The sequence below is a fragment of the Ornithodoros turicata genome, chromosome 2 (assembly GCF_037126465.1).
Source record: "Ornithodoros turicata isolate Travis chromosome 2, ASM3712646v1, whole genome shotgun sequence".
Classification (NCBI taxonomy): domain Eukaryota; kingdom Metazoa; phylum Arthropoda; class Arachnida; order Ixodida; family Argasidae; genus Ornithodoros; species Ornithodoros turicata.
In genome coordinates, this window is record NC_088202.1 from 19,562,616 (window position 1) to 19,585,565 (window position 22,950).

Below are 22,950 nucleotides of genomic sequence, written 5' to 3' on the forward strand. Positions count from 1 at the left end.
TGGAAGAAAGGACCACAAATGCTTGTGGGGTCTCCTCCCCTGCCTGTCCTTCACCTTCTGTCCTGTTTTGCACTTCCCCTCTTTCAACAATGACATACTAGCAAGTCGAGATACTCTTCCAAAGCTCCTCGTACCAGATATGTGCACGTATTCCCGCTGTTGGATTACTGCAAGGTCCAGGCGATGCCTTCGCATTCTGCTACGTGCCCTGGTCTTCATTGTTCTACAGGCGTCAAGCGCTCAACAAATGTTTGAGGTGGTCCGTAGCTGTGGGCTGGGAGACTACCTGTTCTCAGATCCACTGTAAAGAGAACAAAGTTGTGGCATTACTATGAACCACCTTTATGTAATAATGGTACGTGTGGCCATAGGACTTCTCATGTTTACTACCAAACTGATATTTATCTTTTCTGCCACTACGAAAATTTCCTTTGTTTCTGCAGAGCTCATTTCCTTCCTATACTGTAACCGTCTTCACACCTTTAAAGGTTTAATAACGTGCATGGCGTACGCCTTTTTCGGCGTAATCTTGGCAACATCATAATGGAGCACGTTTAGCACTAATTTTCTTTACTCGAATGTTGTCTGTCCTTCAAAAATTCAGTCTTGCAACGTCTCAACATTGTTGAACAGTATTGGAGACACTTGAACGTGCTCGATTATCGGTAGCGATGCATATATGCATTAGTACGTATCTACGATATCCAAGACATAATAATAGAAAGATTTGCAGTGACACTTGATCTTTTGTAATGCTTTCCGAATTTTGCTAAATATCACTCTGGAGATACAATGTTACGCAACCAGGTTGAATGCGCATAGCGCACACCTTTAAAGGTGTGAAAGAGTTTACAGCGTAGATGACATTTCGAGGACTAAACCTCTTACAAAATACACCTCCAGTGTGGCAAAATTAAGTAATTACAATAATCAGAACACAAAAGAAAGTAATCCACTCTACTCTGAAAATAAACGGCACACTCTATAAAGATAATATTTGATATTATTGAAAAGGCGTCTCCACAATGTAAATGCGAGGCAGGAAGTGCACTACAGATATTTGCACAAGAACACGACCAAAGTAAAGCTGAGCTGGTCTAATTGGCATTTCCCAAAAGTACGCTAGAATGTGAACTAGGCTTGCTGAAACGAGGTATGCGATGTCGTGTTGATGTCTGCTGTTACACATACATTTGAAAGACCGAAACATTGTCATATCACTGCAGGGAACCTCTCCCAGCCTTATAAGGACCTCAGCATTGCACATATGTAGGAGAAGTCCCGGAAGCGATATCGTAGCTTGTATCAAAGGATTTCCTTTTTTCTTATGTACACATCCTCGAGGCATGGGGCAAGAGCTGAACGTGTATTGAGCACTGTCCCCTGTGTGTGCTTGACCCGCACAGTTTTGGTTCTTCTGCACAGCAAGATTCGGCTATGAATATTTCAGCGTACATGCTTGTTTTGGGGATGTTTAAAGCTTGAAAGGTTTGGCATGAGCACTGCCTTCCTCATCCTGCTCTCACTTCTGACCCTATCTGTAGTGATGTCTGTCTGGCCGCATAATCCATGAGAAAAAAACGGTATCGACGCTCCTCGGATTCGAAAATAAAAATAAAATACGCTGCAGATAAAAAAGAAAACTGTACGTATTTCGAAAGACAAAACAAAGCAAAAGCTGCATCCCTGCGTCAAATACTGGCTTAAATAATAATGCACGCGTAGCAATGCTACCGGACAGATGTTTACTTGAAACAAGAAAGCATTACGTGCTATCCTTCAGAGAATATCACGGAGCGACAGTACAGACGTAGCACAAAAAAATTTGCACCTGTTGAATAACATTTTGCCCGCTGCTCATACTTTTTGTATAATTATCCAACAAGCCTCTGGCACACCTGCGTCGCACACCTGCGTCGCACCTGCAGTTGCACTGCTTCCTCTCACAGCGTTTGAAAAACAGTTGTGTTTTGCAAACCTACAATCACACTGCACCCATTCAAATCGGATGCACTTCAAGCATTCCACAAACTACAATTGAAGTTTTTTGTTAACAAAAGAAATTACGGGGCTCACTCTACTGTCAGATTAGGGAGCACAATTAATACCACGAACCTCGGAAAACAACAGTAACATGATAAGACAACTGCTTTCTTTGACCTCACAAGGTAACTGTGAAACAAAAAACTTAATAAAAAGCAGTGTGCTGTTGAGCCCTTGCAAATGCCCATGTGAACATTAACTTGTGCACAGAACCGTCCCGACGCGGTTTGCGCCCGGGGCACGGTAAACGTAATCACCCTCTCCCCTTCCTTCGCTGCCGTCAGAAGTTCTGTAAACAAAGAAAAGAAAAACCCTCATTTGCACTGCAGGCATCCCAAATTCAAATTCTCTTCATTCCCGCTTTAAGCTGTCCAATTAACCTGCCGGGGCATGCCGTTCGGCGCTCCGTCTGGCTTGGTGGTCCGCGGGGTGGGTGCTCCTCTCGCACTCCCATCGAAACGGCTTTGTGAATCACATTTTTTTATGGTTACTGTTATTTATTTTTTAATGGTTAAGTACTATGGTTATTGTTACTTACTAATCATTGCTTGCCGGCTACAAGTTGCACTGCGTGCAGGCTGATTCGTCGGTTTGAAGTTGTGGACTTGAAATAATGACGCGCGCAATCGTGTGACGCCGTGTCGGCGTTGCGGAGCAGCTCGGCATAAAGTTTACAAATATTGTGGGTGCGGCAGGGACGCAAGCAAAGCATTTTTGCCGATATCGCTTCGTACGATTTTTAGTGTCTTCATATTAACGTGTTGTCGAAACTGACTCTGAAAAGCTCTGGGCCTATTCGATACTTCTGCAAGTCAATTCATTCCTATATCAGTGAAAGGCACGTCTGCTTCGCTTGCTTGGTGCGACAGCGATTCAAGAAGGACCAACACTGCGCTTTTCCGCTACGCCCTCGATCACAGCTAAGTCACATCCTATTCATTTCTGTCGCTTAGCATAGCATAACACCACACATGTGGCATAGACGCAGCATTTAGTACGGCAGAATTTTTGGTTTTCACGTTTCTGATTCCATTTGGGATCTCTCTGGCTCAGGTATAACACTCAGCTCATATCTGCATCAGAAAAGCATCTGCATAGATCAGCCACTCTGAGTGGTTGGAGCATCTTCATCTTTCGACACACCAGCTGCAGTCCACAAGTTCCCACGTCCCCCTTGTGAGGGGGACTTGAAGGGAGGAGGAACTTGTGACCAGTCACAGGTTCCTCCGTGTTTCGGGTCAAGCAGACGCCTACACAAGCAGGAAAGGGATATGAACATGTTGTCTGTCATGCCGGATCTGCGGATGTGTGTGCCTGTGCAATCAGTCTACTGTTATTCTAATGCGAAACCTTCCAAGTGAGACATCAGCTACCACTGAATGCAAAGTTGATTCGGCATATCATTAGAACTTCAGTAACGATGTTCGTGTCATGTTCCTGTTTGGTGCAGCTACAGCAGACTGCATATTAGTGATTTGGAAATACCTATCCCGAAAAATAAAGCACTTTGTGTAACAGAAACAGCCAACACTTCCGCGTTTTGTTGTTTATTACACTCGCCGCGAACGAAAACACACAAATAGCTAGAACCGCCAAAGCGGGGGAGAGGGAGAGAACAGATGAGAAAAGGAAAGCGTCGCTAGCTTCACGCGTCAACCAGGGAGTCAAAAGAAGTTGAGCGAAGAGCTACTCAACCATCGTCCAACAACTGGCCCGACGCAAAGGTCACGTGATTTGTTTCCCAAGAATAGAATAATGCTGCGCGTTCATCCCCCTTGCACAAGTGGTAGTGCCAGTGGTAGCACCAGGGGTGGAGTGCACGCGTAAACTTTTTCTAAGCGTTCTCACCATCATAAACGTTGGACTTCCTCTATCCCTCAACTAGCGAGCGATGCACTGGAACGAAATATTGTGCAGACGCGTCACCCTTAACATTGTGGGAAGCTTGCTCTCATGTCCCCTGGATGTTAACGTTCACTATTGGTAGGTGCATGATTTGAATCAACTGGTTGGCACAAACGGCTTTTTCATGTGAATTTAAATATGGACTGACAGCATACTTCGACTGAAATACGACTTTAGACAGCTTGCCTATAGACTATACAGCTGTTCCACGTAAAGTGATAAAAAATTATATCTGGCGACGTCCTAACCGGAGAATTTTGGAACATTCAGTAATGATCTTCTGGAAATTTTACCGCCATTCCGATAGGCTGTAGACGATTTTTAAGTGAGGGAAATTTATTTTTTTCGATCGAACTTTTAAAATAGCCAACCGAACCTCACTATTTTTTTACAGAAATATGAAGTCCCTCACGGATAACCGCAAATCCAACAAAAACTATGCACAGTATAGCAACAGAAATAGTAAAACAATATTATAAAAGTGCTGCTATAGCCCCGACAGCTTTATTGTCATAAACAAGCGCGCGCGAAATGTGAGGTGAGAGGAGGAAGTGTCTCTGCCTTCATTTGTTTTGTGTTCTTGTGATAAGACGGTCGTCATCAGCATCAATATTGAACTGGGGAAAGAAAGCGCGAGGACACTTCCTCTCCTCGTCGCACCTTCGGTCACATCCAAGTCTGCCGAATCCCAGTTGGCCAAATAGAGTTAAGCGGGTTATTTTTTAGGGGGAAGGCACCGACTTTCGGCAAATTGGGAAGGAGCACGTAAGGCATAAGGCGAGATAGGAATGGTCGCAGTGCACCTGCATTGGAAGAGTGGGGGCAGGGCATATTGCACTGGAGATAAGCGAAAAGGTACTTCTGGTTACCTCGTGGCATATTTCCTCCCAAAAGACGTTTACGAATTACTTGCTATGCGAAAACTATCTTCAACGACGGAACCTTTCAGGTTACCCCACATCTCTTGGCACAGTTGTGCACCGTGCATGCAGAGTATCTGGGCGCCGTCTTCGCCTTGTGTATGCTCTCCTCCCGGACAGGTATCTGTTACATGTTATTCCACAAGAGGTTTATCATGCATGTCAAGAATGCTCCTGCCGTGTTCGCATATGGTTTCAGCCCAGAGAGAGTTGTGTGCGAAATCAAAGACACTGCAAATCGCCGCAGTCAGCGACGCCTTCCCGAGGACCGAAGTCAAAGGTTACTTTTTCCACTACTCGCAATGTATCTGGAAGAAAGTCCAGAGCCTAAGCCATGTGACACCGTACGTAGCACATGCACAAGCCAGTGAATGGACAAGGAGGTGTGCTTCACTTCCCTTCGTTCCCCTGCCGGAAATTAACGACGCATTCGTGTTGGTGCAGGAACAGGCATCACAGCTATGCCACAGCCTCTTCACTATTACATGGTGGGCACGTGGGTGCACAGCAGCGCAATGGTCCCGAGGTAACGCGGCTAACGTATGGTGGCATAGGCTCAGCGAGCACTAAGTCTTTCCTTTTCATACATTTTTTTCCGGAGCCATCTGGAATCACTTTACAAAGAACATTTAATGATGTGGAACGCTGGCACTACCGCCTCAACAGCACTTCCCAGATTCGCCACGGGCGCATTGATAAGCTCATAGAACTTATGCAGAAGGATCAGCAGGTGAACGAGCGGGACCAGCTTTTGCTCCAGGCCAGTCACGTGGTTCTACCGCAATACCCAGAGAAAATACCCAATTTTGAACCAGAGGCTCAGTGTCCTTAAGGCGCAACTATAGCGGATGGCCAACGAACGTTGCAGCAGTGTATTGATGGCGTCTCTTTTCTTTTGTACTTTTCTCTCGTATCTGGAATAACTTATAATTATATGTGTAACCTGGACGTTTCTCGTATGTCACGTCACCATGTGAATTGCCACTCAGATATTCTAGCTTGAATAAATAACTAAATCAACCATGCAAGAGACCAGTATCTTCGGCGAACTGGGACTACACCTTTATGGCGTTCGGCAAATTGGGACCGACATTTTTTTTTTTTCGAAGGATTCAGGCGGCCTCACGCAGTGCAAAGCATTCGGCCGGTTCTAATTCGGCAGATCCGGAAGGCGCCCGCACCTTACGCGCGCATTTTATAATTTTATTTTTATTTTTTTGTTACAATCAAGGAGGCTATATAAAAGCAGCACTTTTTTGGACTATTTGTGTTGCTATATGTGCATACGTTTTATTGGGCCTACGGCTATCCGTGAAGGACTTCATATTTCTGTAAAAAAGAGGTTCACTTTGCAATTTTCAAAGCTGGATTGAAAACGACAATAATAATTTCCCTCAATTAAAAATCGCCCAATGCCTTCCTAAATAGCGGCGAAAGTTTCCACGAGGTAATTGCCTAAAGTCGCGCAATCCTCAGGCGGGTACGTCGCCAGTTAGAATTATTTATCACTTTAAGTGAAACAGGCTGTTATGAAGTATAACGTATACAGGCTGTCCCAGAAAACGTGTCATTGAATTATAATAAAAAATCTACACCACATAGAGTCACGCGGTCAATGGCATTTGTTCGTACTGGGTTTTTGCCACCTCCTCATGTGAATGTCCTGTAACGTAAGTTTCACTATGTAAATTTTTGCGAGCTTAAGTCGGAAATTTGCCTAGTAAAGGTCGCTCTTTTACCCCACCAATGTGAAGAGCGTGTCTAATTTAGTCAAATTAAATTGGCAGGAATATTCGGGAGCTATCCCATCGGAAAAAATAGCCGAACATCATGCTCTACGGAGGTCGCACAGAATAGCGCACGATGAATTTTTCAGCGCAATCTTTGTCAGTCCGACGAAAGGAGGCTGGAAACCCAGCCCTCCCCGATATCGCAGAAAGAGATAAAACACGCACGGCTTATCACGTCCGACTTTCGCTGGGATAATGCTTTCCCTCTCCAAATTTTAGGAACTGTTACTTTTTACTCTCTACTATCACTCTGTGGGCTGGCTTCGGAACCTCCTTTCGTCGCGCTGAGAGCGATTGCGCTCAAAAAGTCATCGCGCGCTATGGTCCGGTGCTCCGAAAAGCTTGATATTCGGCTATTTTTTTCCGATGGGATAGCTCGTGAATATCACTGTGAATGATCACGAATTTCAGTGAATTCGGCACGCTCTTCATATTGGTGGGGTAAAAAAGTGACCTTTACTTGGCAAATTTCTGAGTTCAGTTCGCAAATATTTACATAATTAAACTTGGAGTACATGACATTCACATTATGAGGTAGCAAAAACCTAATAAGAACAAGTGCTCTTGACCGCATGATTCTAGGTGGCGTAGTTTTTTTTTTTATATATATAATTGGATGACACGTTTTCTGGGACACCCTGTATATAATATATAACATACACATAACCCTATATATTTTGTATTCAAGGTGTGTAAAAGCCTCTGTATAGAACTTTTTGTATTGCCAACTGTAGAACTTGTATACATTCTTAGCTATCTGTAGAGGATACATATAGAAAGCTATATGAATATACATAGCTACTGTATGCTACTATATGCTCTATGTATAGACGGTGTTCAGGCTAACGTGTACAGGGCTCTAAAAAAACGCGCTGCGTCATAGGCTAATTAAAGCTGCCGAACACAGTGCGCTATCGCGTGTTCTGATCTGGAGTTTTTCATGGTGACCGATTAATTAATAAGGTGCAATTAATAAGTTAACTTTTTAACTGTTTGTCCTAGGCTCCAGATGTGAATTAGTTTACCACGTGATATAAGACGAGGGCAATAACGCGTTAACTCTCACGTTCCACACTTTCGGGCTTCGCGGTGCCGGGACAAAAAATCCACGCAAGGTGCACGCTGTAGGAAACATTTGCAATGGGTATCTCTCGACGTGCTCTTGAACTTTCGAATACCCATCTTGACCCTAGGACAAACACTTAAAAGTTGAAGTGATTAAGTGCGCCTACTTAATTAATAACTCCCGATAAAATTTTCGGAGATTAGAACACACGATTCCGCACATTATTATGCAGTTTTCATTCGCCTATGACGCACCGTGTTTTTTTAGACAATGGTGCACGTTATCCTGGACACCCTGTATGTTACTTTCACCATGGAGGTAAGGAACAAAGGAGAAGGCTATAAGCACGGAAACCGTGGGACTCCTCTAGCTGTCGCCCCTGGCAATGCCACGCTCATCTAGTTGCCCGGTCACGGAGTCCCCACATGTTTTGGTGTTATGGCGGTCTGCGCAAAGGCTTGGAAGTTTATCAAACCTCATCTTTAGCAAACCTCTTACCAGTGTCCTCTTACTTTCAAGGAGTCCATTTGCACAACGCTTTGGAGGTTATGGAGTGTTTTAACATTTGCCACATCCCAAAAATCACAGCAAGAGTTCAGCAAAGCGGAAGAGAAGCCAGGCAATGTCATGATGACGTACGTACGCCTTCTAGCAATTGAGTGACCTCTTGCTTCCACAGAGAGATGTCTATTTTGTGTTTCAATGGCTATGATAGAACTCCAAAGATGTTATGAAAGCGGAAGCAAGTTATTCGGCCACAGCTCGTATTCACGTGAGGTACGCCACGGGAATGGAAGACGGAAGGTTTTATGACGTGTTGCCGTGACGTTTACGGGTCACGTGCGTGGGCAACTAGCCACAGCGCCATGCGCGTGTCACAGCACGCCCGCTTGCATTGGGTGAGGCGCTTAGGGCATCTCCGTACTTTTTTACCACCATGATTTTCACAAAAGACCGCTGTATTACCACGCTCCTCATGTTTTTGTCATGTTGAAGTATACAGCACGACGTCACATCCTTCTCTGTTCTCGTTGGTCAACCGCCGTGACGCGACCGCGAACAGTCGCGCATCGCCATGATAAACCTGTACCCGACAAACGTCATCATGACGTTGGTAGACAGACCGAAACAGGTCGGAAAGGGAGAGCTGGGTTCCACAAATGGGCAATTGTTCGCTGCCTCCTATTGAAAGAAAAGCAGGACCGAAGGTCGCGCCCCTTTCAGAGACCATCGTAAACCCTTCAAGACCGTGGCTTTCGGGCGCGACCTTGTTCGCCACTAGATTTGAACGCAGTTCAACTCTACCAAATTTGTGGCGCTGTCGAACACTATGACGTCATTTGTTTACAAACAGCGAGAGGTCTATTGCCTCAGCGGAAGGGAAATCTGCCCGTAAGGCGAGATCAAAGGCGTCCTTGAAGCCGTCACGGGGCTCTGCGCGTCAGCTTTCCCGCATGTGGGCACGCGCCTTCAACCGTGTCGCGCATCACATCTGTGTTGCATTCACAGCGGGGAGCAGATATGGTTCGGTTGCCCGTCACGTTCGTCGTAGTCCTCTTGGCATATCTGGAATTCTGTAAGTGGACCCTTGATTACTGTTACCCCATCTTGTATCCCTTTAATTTTTACCCCTTCAAATCCTTCCGTATAACGAGTTATAGCAAAGCAGGGTATCCTCTAATGAAGAGTGTCGTCCACCCTTTAGTCTTTAGTGGAGTTCAATGGGAAGGTTTGAATTGGAAATGCAAGTGCTGCGGGTACAAAAATCGCTTTTTAGGTTTACAGTGCATGCCCACACTCTTAAAAATGAACTTCACCACATAGCACGCTCCTAGCCAACCATCACCCCGATTGACAACGTTCTCGCCCTAGATTTGTTGAAAACGGGAGGAGGAGCCTATTTTGTGCCGTGCATAATGGACACAAAATAGGCTCCTCCTCCCGTTTTCAACAAATCAGGGGCGAGAACGTTGTCATTCGGGATGATGGTTGGCTAGGAGCGTGCTATGTGGTGAAGTTCATTTTTAAGAGTGCAGAGAGCGGTTTTGGTTGGCCGCATACGGAACAGCGCTTAGAACAGCGCTCTTTGGGTACCTAAAATATTGGGGTACCTCAAGAGGTGACGAAGTAGAAGGAACAACAAACCATGTATCAACCGGCTCCTTTTGTAGGTTATTTATGTTCGGGTACTCAATTATAAAAGTGGTTCACCCCACAGCGAACTGGCGTCGCTCGGGCTCGCAGAAAGTGCACAGAGAAAAATCCAGCTAAAGTAGAATCAATTGAAATGAACAATGCTATTACACAGCTTATGTTTTTCATGACTATAAATTTTGCCCGAGAAACAAAATAATGCTGTTATAACTTCACACCACTGCAAGAGCGAGAATCTTGTGTTCTCGGGGGCGCCGGGAAAGTTCCTATGGCGAGAAGCTTCCGCCTCGTGCTTTATTGCGTGCATGGTAGGCCCTGCTCATTGGGCACAATAGAATTGGTCCGCCATTTTCAAATATCCCCCATAGAATGATCCTCAATATCACCGCACTGGCTCCATCAGTGTTCAAGTAACCACTCCCGAGCGAGGCAGAAACGCCGACAGGTGGGAATGCTGAAACTGTTAGAATATATTAGTAAACCTGCGTTGCGAGAGAGCTTGAATCACGTTCTACTGTGTCAGAAGAGCTAGCCTCTTCTGTATTTCAAGGGCGGTATTCTTGGGTCTGTGCGTGAAGCAGTGACGCAGCTCTCTCTGATTTTAGCCGAACGCATCAGGGGTGCAGCGTGTTAAGATATATCATTTTACAGCGGGAGGTGTTATGTGAAGACCTACGGGCAGTTCCGTGGTCCGTGTAGCTCTACACGAAACGGCTCTGAAACGGGAGAGGGCGGAACGGGAAAGCGGGAGAGGGGGCGGCACGTGGACCATTGCACAGATACTTGGCAACGCAGGAGGTGGTGCGACATCGTTCACGTCGGCGTTGCAGATAGAATGTAACTCGTGGGGGGGGGGGGGGCATAGCAATGATCGCTGAGTTGTCGCACAGAAAGCCCCAGCGGAGAAATATGTCGAAAGAACAAGCAGGAAGAACCTAGGAACTTGGCCGGGTAACAGATATCTTCAATTCTAAGTCGGGCTGTGCATACTGCGACAGGTTCAATAGGTTCGCTGGCGGGACTAGTCATTACGCGGCCTGTCAAAGTAGTCACTTTCTGTAGCTACTCGCAAAAATCAGACGATACAACAGAGAGAGCAGCAGCATTGTCGACCAACGAAAGAATGGGACGTCCGTCGAAATCAACAGTCATTCACTTCACACAATGCTATGATTACATTGCATTATGGGGTGAACCGCGGTGATCATGTCTAAAAGGGTAACAGGCCATGTCGGTCATTCCCCAGCAATTAACCACCTTAGAACATTACGTCGCCGAGCAGAAAGAACGGCTCGTCGGACAGGGCAACTTACGGACATTGTGGAATACACTCTAAATCTTTTCACACCTTTAAAGGTGTAATAGCGTGCATGGCGCACGCCTTTTTAGGTGTAATTTTCGTAACACCATAATGGAGCACGGTTTCGCACAAATTTTCTTTACTCGAGTGTTGTCTGTCCTCCAACAATTCAGTCTTGCAACATCTCAACATTGTTCAACAGTATTGTAGACACTTGCGCGTGCTCTATTATCGATAGCGATGCATATATGCATTAGCTCGTACCTACGATATCCAAGACATAATGAAAGCAAGATTTGCACTGACACTTGATCTTTAGTAATGCTTTCCAAATTTTGTAAAATATCACCCTGGAGATGCAATGTTACGCAACCAGGTTGAATGTTCACAGGTTGAATGCGCACACCTTTAAAGGTGTGAAAAAGTTTACAGTGTACCGCCGGATGAAAGCTAAAGTAACACGAGAACTTAAGAACGACGACAGGAAGCGTTGCCGTAAGTTTTGCCACCATCTTTCACCGTTTGATCCGGCCACGAAGATCTGGCGGACAATCCTATCTCTGAAGGAGGCGCCCCCTCAAAAGAATCCTCTCGCGGCCTTGGCTATCGTTAAGGGTCTAGACGAAAACACGCTTGCGACGGACTTCTGTATGGTACTAACGACTCCGCCGGCTGCCTCGACCACACCACTACACCGCAGTTTTGTATACAGTTTGACGGCTGAACTTCACCAAGACTGGCCCACCCCCAGAAGTTATAGACCGCGACTTCACACTAATCGAGCTAATGGCAGCGTTGAAGCTTATGAACGCCGGCTCGTCCCCTGGACCCGATAAAATCACCTATGCCGCTCTACGAAACCTTGACGGGCGGTCACTCCAAGCTCTCCTTCATGTGTATAATACGTCTTGGCAACAAGGATTTTTACCACATACATGGAAGGAGGCATTGGTTGTTCCCATCCTGAAACCAGGCAAGCCCCCAAATGCCCTATCCTCCTTTCGCCCGGTGAGCGTGACAAACTGTATGGGGAAACTGATGGAGAGAATGGTTTTGCATCGCCTCGACTGGTGGCTCGAAAAACGTGCGTTCCCTCACGAAATGGCTGGATTTCGTCGCCACCGAAGCTCCATGGATCCAGTTCTCGACCTAGGCTCTACAATTCAACATGCTCGTGCCCATCGACGGATCGTCCGATCGGTTTTCCTCGACATCAAGCGCGCATATGATACCGTCTGGCACATTTGTGTGCTGCACGCCTTGCGCTCGTTTGGAATATCCGGTCGGCTCTTCATCTGGCTCCAAGACTTCCTTACGGACCGAACTGTCGCTGTCCGTAAGTCCCAAGGCTAAAGCCCTCAGATCCTGTTCCTCAAGGAGTTCCCCAAGGAAGCATTCTCAGCCCGACACTCTTTAACGTGGTGATGGCCGGCCTACAATCAGTAATTCCTCGCAAAGTGTCGTTTTCCGTGTATGCAGATGACGTCGCCCTTTGGACAGTAGGAAAATCACGCCCAGCTCTCCAGCGCCGCCTGCAGCTCGCTTTAAACAATAACCATACGTACCTCACGCACCTCGGGATGGACCTTTCACCCGAAAAGTGTGTCGAGCTCCCTTTCACGCGTAAAGCTATGGCCAATTTCCCTCTTTGGCTTGGTACAAAGAAGCTTGAACCCATACAGTTTCACCGCTTCCTTGGCGTGGTAATCGACTCGGACTTGCGCTGGGCTCGGCACATCAAACACCTTGAAACTAAAGTGCAGCAATGACTCCCCGCAATTCAACATCTTTCTGGCTCAGGATGAGGGCGACTGTGCTTTACAGATTTCCTATTCTGCACAGGATATCAACAACCTCATGAAACACACTTTGGTCCCTGTGGTCCCTGGTCCCGATGCCTCGGAGTTCCAAGAATGGCTGAAACACGGCAAGTACTGGCTGAAGCTGGTGGGCTCCCGATTGAAGTTCCCCGTGAACGGGAAACGGCTCGGCGCTACCTCCGTCTGCGCGCTCACATTCCCTGCCACCCGCTCCTCAGGAAAACTCGATACCGCCCTGAACGCGACTTCTATCGAGTAGCGCAGAGGACACACCAGACTCTCACTGGCTTCGCAACTAAGGACACTATACCGCCGGAAGCCCCCTGGTCTCTACCGGTACCGCCCACTTTTGTACGCCTCCCAAACCTTCTGGAAAGAAGAGATCAGGTCCCGCCTCAAGTCCGCCGAGTCCATTTTCATGCTCTGGTGGACGAGAAGTTTTCTCCGTTTACGGCAGCATATACCGATGGCGCATCCCGAAACAACAAGTCCACCTGAGCATTCGTCATACCATCCGAAGGCGTTGTGCACGGAAGACGCCTTTCACATCCAACCTCCTCCACAGCTGCGGAACTCTATGCCATCCTTTTCCTTCTACAACACATCGCTGATTTTACACCCCGGGAATGGGCAGTCTTTACAGACACCAAATCTGCACTTCAAGCAATTGAAAATTCCGGCATACGAGGCCCGTCCGCACCCCTAGTCACAGATGTGCTAATGGCTTACCACACTATCTACGCCGCAGGCCACAGGCTAGTTCTCCAGTGGGTCCCAGCCCATTGTGGTGTCGTGGGGAACGAGCAGGCGACAGCGCCGCAGAAGCAGCACTCTCGTATCGGAAACGGACCCGTATTGTTCTGCTGAGAGGAGACCGCCGTTCAATTCTGCGACGCCTAGTGACACCCCTGGCTTCCCGCCAACGGACAACCGACATTCTTCCCCCCTCTATGTTGAGCAGAGTTGATCCAACGGTCGCTTTCCGCATGCCACGAAACACCTCTTGTCAAGATGCTGCATTAATCCACCGAATGCGCCTCGATGTGGCCTTTACAGCTCAGTGGCGTTACCGCTTGAGACAAGTTGACTCTCCCACTTGCTGCCACTGTGGTGCTCTTGAGGATCTGGAGCATATTCTTCTTCATTGCCCTCACTACCAACCTTCCCGAACCACACTCTCCGAGTCTCTTCGTCAGCTGGACTATCGCCCTTTCTCCCTATCGAAATTGCTTGGTTTCTGGCCCAATCCAGCCCTGCAACGCTCTGCGCTCAAAGCTCTTCTGACATTTCTGGACACCATCGGACTTCGATCGTTATTGTGAAGGGGCTCGTTATTTTATTCCCCCCATTCCAACCAGCAATGGGGTAGAGTATTGCCTGTGGAGATGAAACTCCCCGCTCTCGAAGGTCCAAAATAAAGTTGTTGTTGTTGTTGTTGGGGTGAATCCGGGAGCGTTTTAGGCTCTGACAATAGCACCATTTCAACGACCACAAAGCGATAGTGAAATAAACATTTTGTATACAAACTTCAATGTGTCCTCAGCTCATCATACACTGCTGACGCTGAGGTGCATGAATCTTTTGTCCCATATTTTATGCAAAACAATTCCAGATTTTCTGTTTCCTGCACACACCAGCAGGCCGTCCATTAGAAGCAATTCCTGCACTAACCAACTGATAAGAGAAAATAAAAATAAAATAAAAACAATATAGCTCGTTATTACTGTTTTTTTTATTATTATTATTATTGGCTATTGCAGAAAATGCTTACCGGGCGGCGCGGTGGTTTGTGCGTGCGACTAATATTCTGGAATTGTTTGCAAAAAAAATATGGGAGAAAAAAATGATATCGCTGAGCACAACGTGCACGTCCCGTTCCTGGGGAACACGGCTCTGGAAGTACAAAAGCAGCTAATTCTGTTGACGCTATAAAATGTCGAAATGAACGTCCAGCAGCCATTGCAGTCATGTTGCTGGCTACGCTTATGCGAGGGATTGACTCTGTCCTTTAACATGTAATAAATGAGCGTTCGTCAACTGCAGCGACAACTCCTGTCAGTGGCAACATGCCTTGCGGCATCCATGTGTATATAGACTGGATCAGTCGCATCGTTTCTGGAGGACGCTGTCTCGACTACAGGCGGATCACGGTAAGCAAGGCAATATAAATCCACTTCTGAGCGTCGAACCGAACCGGAAGCGAAACCGACAACCGGAATGAACCGTAATTTTTAGCTGGAACTGAACCGGAACTGAACCGTAATTACTAGCGCCATCTTGGAGCTGAAACGGAACCAAACCCATATAAAAGTTTCGGTTACCGCTTTAGGGATACTGGTTGGGCTTCGGGTTGGTGTGTGGATTCGAGCAGTGTGCCTACCTAGGTTGGCGGCAGGTTGCTCGCAGAAGGGATGAAAGGTGGTCCTGTTGGTCGAAAAACAGAAATAAGTGCATAAAAGCGTAATTAAGAGATATTTTATAATTTTTAGTGGCTATCTATAATTTGGTAGCATATTAGAACCTCGAACCGGTTCAGAACCTGTTTGCAGCCTCTGAACCGGTTAATCGAACCGATATATGAACTACGGAGCTGAACCGGAACGGAACCTTTATGGCCGATAACCCGAACCCGAAACAGACCGAAAAAACGTTACGGCTCCACGCTCTGGATAAGACAATTCAACATAGATGAACAGCTGTATGTTGACTTTCCTTAAACTATATACCATTATTGAACTAAGTCCATGCATTGGACGTTACTTGAGAATAATGCGTAACAGACTAACATGTGAGTTGGAGACTAGAGGCGCACTGAAACGATACATCTCTCCCGGGGAAATATCAGAGCAGCCCACGACGACGCGGGGAGCGACTTAGAAGTTGTGAGAATAATATCATGTACATCTAAATAATTGATTTGAATCGTGATTTAAATCACCGTTTTAAATCAATGATTTAAATCATAGGCCAAATGGATCACGTAAGTAAGGAAAAATCTCCCAGGGATTCGCATAAGCTGGTGAATAATATTTTTAGTGCTTCTCAGTTCCGACAATGCTCAGTGTAATAACTAAATGCTATGAACATCAACTGCAGATGCATATGCTGATGCGTAGTGGAAGGAGTCTCAACTCCGCCTGTCACCGTCGATACAAATCCCAGTAAACCACAGACGTTCCATGGACGTCCATGGAATATTAGAAAGTAGATGTGTGCATATACCAAGGACTTTCTCATACAGACTACACAATAAATCATTTTTGCACCTGTATTCGCTCAAAACAGGTGTATTCTTATAAAAACACCATTTTCTATCCCACAGACTGAAGCAAAAGTCTAAAAGGATCATTACTAATGGCAATGGCAACGGATATGGAATGGCAACGCTCTTAGTGATGGCTTCTTCGTTGACAGCATGTTCAAGAGTATTGAGACCAGAAAATTTACGTAACAAAAACAAACTCTAATGCGATAACCTTTCTGTCAAAACTCGCAGACTATAACTTCGTACATCGACGTGAACACTCAATTCGACGTGATGAAAACAGCTCTTAGAAACAGTCATTGAGCAAGGAAGAGATAATACCAATACACCACTTTAGAATGATAACTTGAATAAAGCAAGAGGGACTTTGCTTCCTCTTTGCCATAACACCAACACAAGTCAAAATCGTATTTAAAAAATGATGTCGAGAAGATTGTGCTTTTTGCAAGAGGGGAACTCAACAGAAAATTTGAGCTCCGGGACAATTGAAGTGAGGGTAGAAACCAGGCTTTCCGTAGATTAGCCAGGCAGATCAAAAATCACAATTATATCATCGAAGTAACACGCCGCCAAGAACAGTAGAAATTAAGAGCTGAATGGCGTTCTCTAGAGCTTTCAAATAAATTTCAGAAAGGATGAGTGCCACAGAAGAATGATGTGACACTTGACACTTAATGACATTATAAATCTCACCTCAGGTCTATTTACTTCGTAAACGGACAACAAAATTGAAAGAAGCACGAAACGCTATTTGTGACGTCTACGGAAAAATTTACGAACAAATGATAAATTTCTGGCGTCATTAAGTAGTAGAACCCATTGAGGTCTTCCATTCAATACTTATTTTACGCAAATTGAGCAGTTCCATTTCGAAGTTATGTGGTTTGAAAAATTCTTGAGTAATTCTATTAAGGCAGCAGGGTATTGCACCCCCTGAATGTATTTAGCGTTGAAAGTACTACGATTACAATTTTCAAGAAAGAGTTAATCTTCCAAATAATAGCACTGACATCAAACGCGTTACTCAGGCGAGACTTCAATTATGCGTACCTTGTGACTGTAGTAAACATCATGTTTGACATGTTTTTATTAGCACACTGCCACGCGTGGTTCAAAATTGCATCCCCGCTGGTAATTGGCTTACCGGAAAGTTACTATAGTAAGTAATGCAAACATAGAGGGGCACAGCATTGGAACACACATTTTGATATTTTTGCCGACAAATATTGCCATGAATGCTCCGTCCGATTCAGTGTAAAGCGCATTGTCCAGAGTTGCATTAAATCTTTCTATCCTTATTTTGAAGGGGCTCATTATTTCATTCCCCATGTCACCACCACCCATGGGGTAGAGTATCGCTCCTGGCGATGAAGCTCCCCATTCATCATCTTAAAGTAAACTTGTTGGCTGCGTGGGTCTCGTGAGATAGCAATAGTTTCCACTGCATTTAGAACGGTGTGCACGTAAAACCGATTTGAGGCACATTATAGAGCGATGTACTCTTGCGAAACATATGCCGCGGTGTACAATGTAACTGCATAATTAACCAACATTGCGCAAATTAATCCAGTCATCATAACATGTGTGTCAACAAACTTTCTACACTTGAATATTGACCAGGAGGTAACACTACCTGAAACGAAACTTCGGAACCCTTTGGAAAACTGTTCAGATGCAACGAGCATGATCTGACATCAGGACTGGAAGATGTATGTTGCTTCTAATGTCCACCTCTGCTTCGATCACTTGCAGTATAACGGCAAGTTGGTGAGCTGCAGTTATATGTGCAATCCTGCGAATTACCTTTCATGCTACCTCTATGAGGGTAAAGGATCATCTTGTTTGGTAAGTTAATGTCCTATATTGCGTTGTCTGTCCAAAGGGAGTGAGAGGACTGCATTTCTGACGCCTCCGACGTAACCCGCATTCCTCTTGAGAAAGTTCCCTTACAGCATGGAGCCGTGAGACCTATCTGATAAGGGTGATGAGGGGAACAATAAAAAAAAAAAAGAACAGGAGGTGGGCCGTGACACGATCGGACTAGATACCGCAGTGCTCCTATATACTACACTATGTCCCCACGCCACATAAGGGTTGGGGGGTATCAAAGTTCCCATGTAGCGAAAAGTGGGATAATACATGTTGAATCGACGTCTATATTTGGACAACTGACAGGTCTAGTACACGTCTTCCAATAGCCTTAATGTCTAGGGGAGTTCATCTAGCCTTCCTCTATAGCATAGCTCTGGTTACACCACCTAGACACCAAACAAAGTCGTCCAAACAAAGACGTCCAAAGTCTCGCCCTAGCCCAACATTATACTTTTTATGTACCGTACTGTGGCGACTTCTAGCACTGAATTAGCCGTAATGTCTAGGACTATCGTTGCTTTATTTAGACCACACTTAAAAGCTTTCCTGTATGTGTGCACTGTTTCAGAAATGTGTGCTGTGCGTGTGAAACTGACACGCAGTAGCTCACACGTGAAGCACATTTTGGCAGAATTTTATTTTAAGTAAATCTATTAAAACGATACAAAAGTGACTAGCGTCTGCACTTTACGTTGGCGCAGCGTTGCCCCTATCAAGGGCTGGAGAATGACTTGACAATAACGTCCATATTATCACAACACATATTGTTGAATATATAGAAATAATATTGAAATATTCCAGTAACTCCAGTTACTTCTGTTCCCTGATGATACATCTTCAACTCCCGAAGGCTGACTCTAATTCCTCAAACGCAAAATATCAAGTTCAAACAATTTACGAGCAGATTTCAGTAGACACTGAGCGCCCAAAATAGCAGTCGAATGTACTACCTTTTGGTAGCATGCCTGCATGCATAATGCTTTCCTGGTGACATTAGTGACATAGAGAAATGCATTGACCAGATAGTAATGTTCGTAACACCACAGTTCAATATTTGTCATTTGAACATTCTTGTGGTCAGTTGACAAGTATTCGACCAATGTAAATTGATCCTATGAAAAAACGACGCCAAGCAATTGTTATGGGTCATCTATTCCACCCCAAGTGATCCAAACGTCCTGTTCGACGCCCCTCAGTTCTTTTGAAAAAGAAAGAAAAGAAAAAATACCATAGATAATTCGTCGTGCCAGTAAACATTTGCCAAAGAGTTAGCGAAAAATATTTAACCGCTCTTCAGTTTCGAGGGGTCATACATAAGTTACGCAAAAGACGAAAACCATGGTGGCAATTGATGTTCTGAGGCTGGAACACATAGAAAGGACAAATATATACAAAGCCTGAAGTGCCTCAAAAACTACGATGAAAGAAGGAACCCACTGAAAAGGTCAGCCATTGAGCTCGGCTAACACACCTCCCCAGCGACTTCGAAGGCTATATCATCTAAAGGGACAAGCCAACCACTTTCTCACTCATCCCCCTTTCACTCTTACATGTTTTCTCACTCATACAGACAATCATACGACGGGATCGACGCAAGCGGCATCTGTTGAACATGATAGCAATTGATGCTCTGAGGCTGGAACACATAGAAAGGACAAATACTTAGAAAGCCTCAAGTGCCTAAGAAATTAATGATGAAAGAAAGAAGTCACTGAAAAGGTTAGGTAGCTGTAGGACTTGAACCCACGTCTTCTGGGTTGCCGGTCCAGGGCTGGTAAGAGCAGTAAAAAAATATTTACGGCGCGCGCATGGGCCTTGTATGTACTAATAGTTTATTCATAATTTAAATATTGATCTATCTAAATCTATCTACTGATCTAATCTAAATATTGATCTATTGGTCTAAATATTGATATTAAATATCCTGCTCCACTGCGTATGTGTAACAGTAGGCTTGTTTGTCCGTCCATCCTTGTATCCGTGCGGTACGTGCCGTGTGTCCGTGCATTGTAATGCGGAGTTCGTATTTTGTGGATTCGAATAGAAGCGACGTTCACATCTCGAAGCTGTAGACCAAGATTAACACTTGTGAACAGATGAGAGCAATGCAGCCCTTGTTGTGATATGACGAGAGAGTGTTTCGTCATGGCGATACCGGTCATGATAGCGTGAGTGTTAGGGAATCAGCTGTGCACCAACAATGCAATGTTTTTTTGTTGTTGTTTTTGCAATAGACCCATTCACTGACGAAATACACACGACGGATGATTACGTGTACGTTTAACTCTAGGTGAGAAATGGACATTAAGCGGAACTCCCGGTTTATTTGTGTTTATCACGTACCGTTCGTTAAAGTCTGTAATAACTGTATATATCTCGAACTGATATGTGTCATTAAACCTGATATGGTTTATTTTTATCTGTTCTCGTCTGGTATTGCTCCTCTGGGTGATTAGTATGGCTCGGTCAGGAAAAGGGAAAGGCAACACATCGAAAACGATGTACGCGAATGCAAACACGCCATAGTTAATTATCCACTGCTTATTATTTATACTGATACTGCTGACGTCATATCTGGCGTCATTTGTTTATCATCGTAGTAATCCGCGCAACGGATGGATGGCGCTGACCGTCTCTATCGTGGCGCCATTCTGAAGACGCAGACGCCGATTGGAGTTCCGCTACTGTCTATATACACCTTGTTAGTAGCAGTTTTAAAGCAGCCTCGAATGACACAACCGTTGTTTACATGGCTTTCAGAAGCGTGAGCATTCATCATCGAGATGGAGATCGCTTAAAAGAAACTGCACGAAACAGTAGCCCGATAGCAACAGAAACTTGATTCAGCACTTAGATATATTTGAAGGCGTACCATTCATCATCAACACACACGCCGAAATCAACAAAGCTTAAACTCATGGGGCACGTATCTGCAATGTCTGACCAACAAATAACGACTACTAAACATTTCCTTCAAGCACTCAGCTCCTCGATGATGATGTACTGCGTGTTAGCAGACTTAGGAACTCGTGATTTTCCGTCCATTTTCCCAGGCGATTTTTTTTTTCAACGGGTACCAGTTGAACTGAACAGTTACCAGTTCAAGTAGAACTACTGCAACCAGCCCCAGCTCAACTGGTCCCTGTTCGACAACACAGTTCATCCAGTCCCAGTTGAGCAGGGACCGGTTAGAAACCAATTGAGACTGTGACCGGCCAGAAACCAGCTGGGCCAACTGCACCAGTTGATCGAACTTGTCTCTGTTCGATAACACAGTTCACCAAGTCCCAGTTTAACTTGTTGGGTTGTAACTGGGACTGGGTGAATTGTGTGACCGAACAAGACCAGTTGGATCAACCGGTAGCAACTTTGCCATACTGGTTTCAGGCCGGTCCCAGTCTCGACTGAAACTGGTTGCTGTTACATCGTGAAGGCATGCCACATAAAAACGTTTATTTCCGAGAACCGCGCTCTTAAGTAAAGCTTGCCACCGCAGCGCCACAGGTGTAACAGATAGCAGGAGTAACAGATAAGTTTGTTCTGCTTATCCAGATCGGAGCACCGACAGCTCCCGCTGTAACATGTTCCTCCTCGGAATTATGAAACACAAAATATATACAGTACTTAACATTACCCAAAAGAAATAACTTTTTGCGAAAGTCCACTGCCTGATACCTGTCAGGAACAATTTTCACACGTTGACTACGCCGCACCATGGTAGACGCATTGTCTTGACTTGTCGGGCTGTCTTGCTGGTGTTGATTTGACGCTCTTCTAACTCAGCAGAACGCGCTGGTGCATCGGCTATCTCCAGTTACGTAGGGAGCTCTTGAGGTTGTGTTGCGGTCTGCGCGTCTTCGCGTGGTGCTGCACCGGCAGGAGAGAGCTGTGTGTGGGCTGTAGACGAAGACGAATACCGCGGAGGCCTCTCACCACTGGAACCTGGAATCGAGTGGCGCACGCGGAGATGGTCCGCGTGCGTAAATCGTATCGTGGTGCCCATCTCGTCTAAAAAGGTAACAGGACTTACACACTTCTCGACAACACCAGCAACCCATAAATCCCGTTCACCCTTCACGGTTCTGACATACACCAGACCCTCCTCTGGTGCCTGGGTGATCCTTAATGACACTCTGCTTCGATTTCATGTGCTCTATGAAACTGCCCAAGCAGCACAATGTACTGAAAGTCGAGTGCAATAGGGGTGGATGGTATGTGTCTTATCAATGTTCCTTAGGGTGCATTTATGCTGCAGCATCGCTGCTGGCACATGGCACATCGCTGTTTGGCGATGACGAAACAAACACATGTATCTCTGTGGGCGCGTTCATGCTGCAGCATCGCTGCTTGCCAAAGATGTACGCCATGATCATCGCCACAACAATGCTGCCAAACATGCTTGAACATGCCCGGGGACTACCTGACTTCTGGCGATGACAGGTCAAACACAGAGCTTTCTGTTGGTGCATTTACCCTGCAGCCTGGCTGCTCGCTTATCCTCGCCGCTGCTTGCCGCTCTGCTCGCTGCACCTAGGAATGTAAACATGTTTGTCTTCCTGGTATCATTGATGACTGGCGTCTTGAAATCCGACCTGCGATTGGTTGTGATGAAGTCGGTTTCCTCCTTCCCGCTTTTCCTCGTTTCCATTCTTCCCCAGTTTTCACCGCTTTCTATGTTTATCTGTCACCGATAACAATTGACCCTTCGCGTGGTACCGCTATGGGCGAAAATATGAAAGATGTGCTAATATCGGCTGTGTTTGAACGAACAGCTATTTGGAACCAACGCCATGCTGATCATCACAACAGGTTCAA

The 22,950-nt window shown here is 45.6% G+C and overlaps 1 protein-coding gene across 1 annotated transcript in view; it reads left to right on the top strand.

Annotated features, from left to right (window-relative positions):
* The first annotated feature begins 9,208 nt into the window (after positions 1 to 9,208).
* The window catches only part of LOC135383188 (uncharacterized), a 79,632-nt gene continuing 65,890 nt past the window's right edge, over positions 9,209 to 22,950 (top strand). The window contains exons 1-3 of the mRNA XM_064612767.1: positions 9,209 to 9,300; positions 15,042 to 15,148; positions 18,016 to 18,108. Of these exons, the coding sequence (XP_064468837.1) occupies positions 9,246 to 9,300; positions 15,042 to 15,148; positions 18,016 to 18,108 (255 nt within the window). The 5' untranslated portion in view covers positions 9,209 to 9,245. The remainder of the gene's footprint in view (positions 9,301 to 15,041; positions 15,149 to 18,015; positions 18,109 to 22,950) is intronic.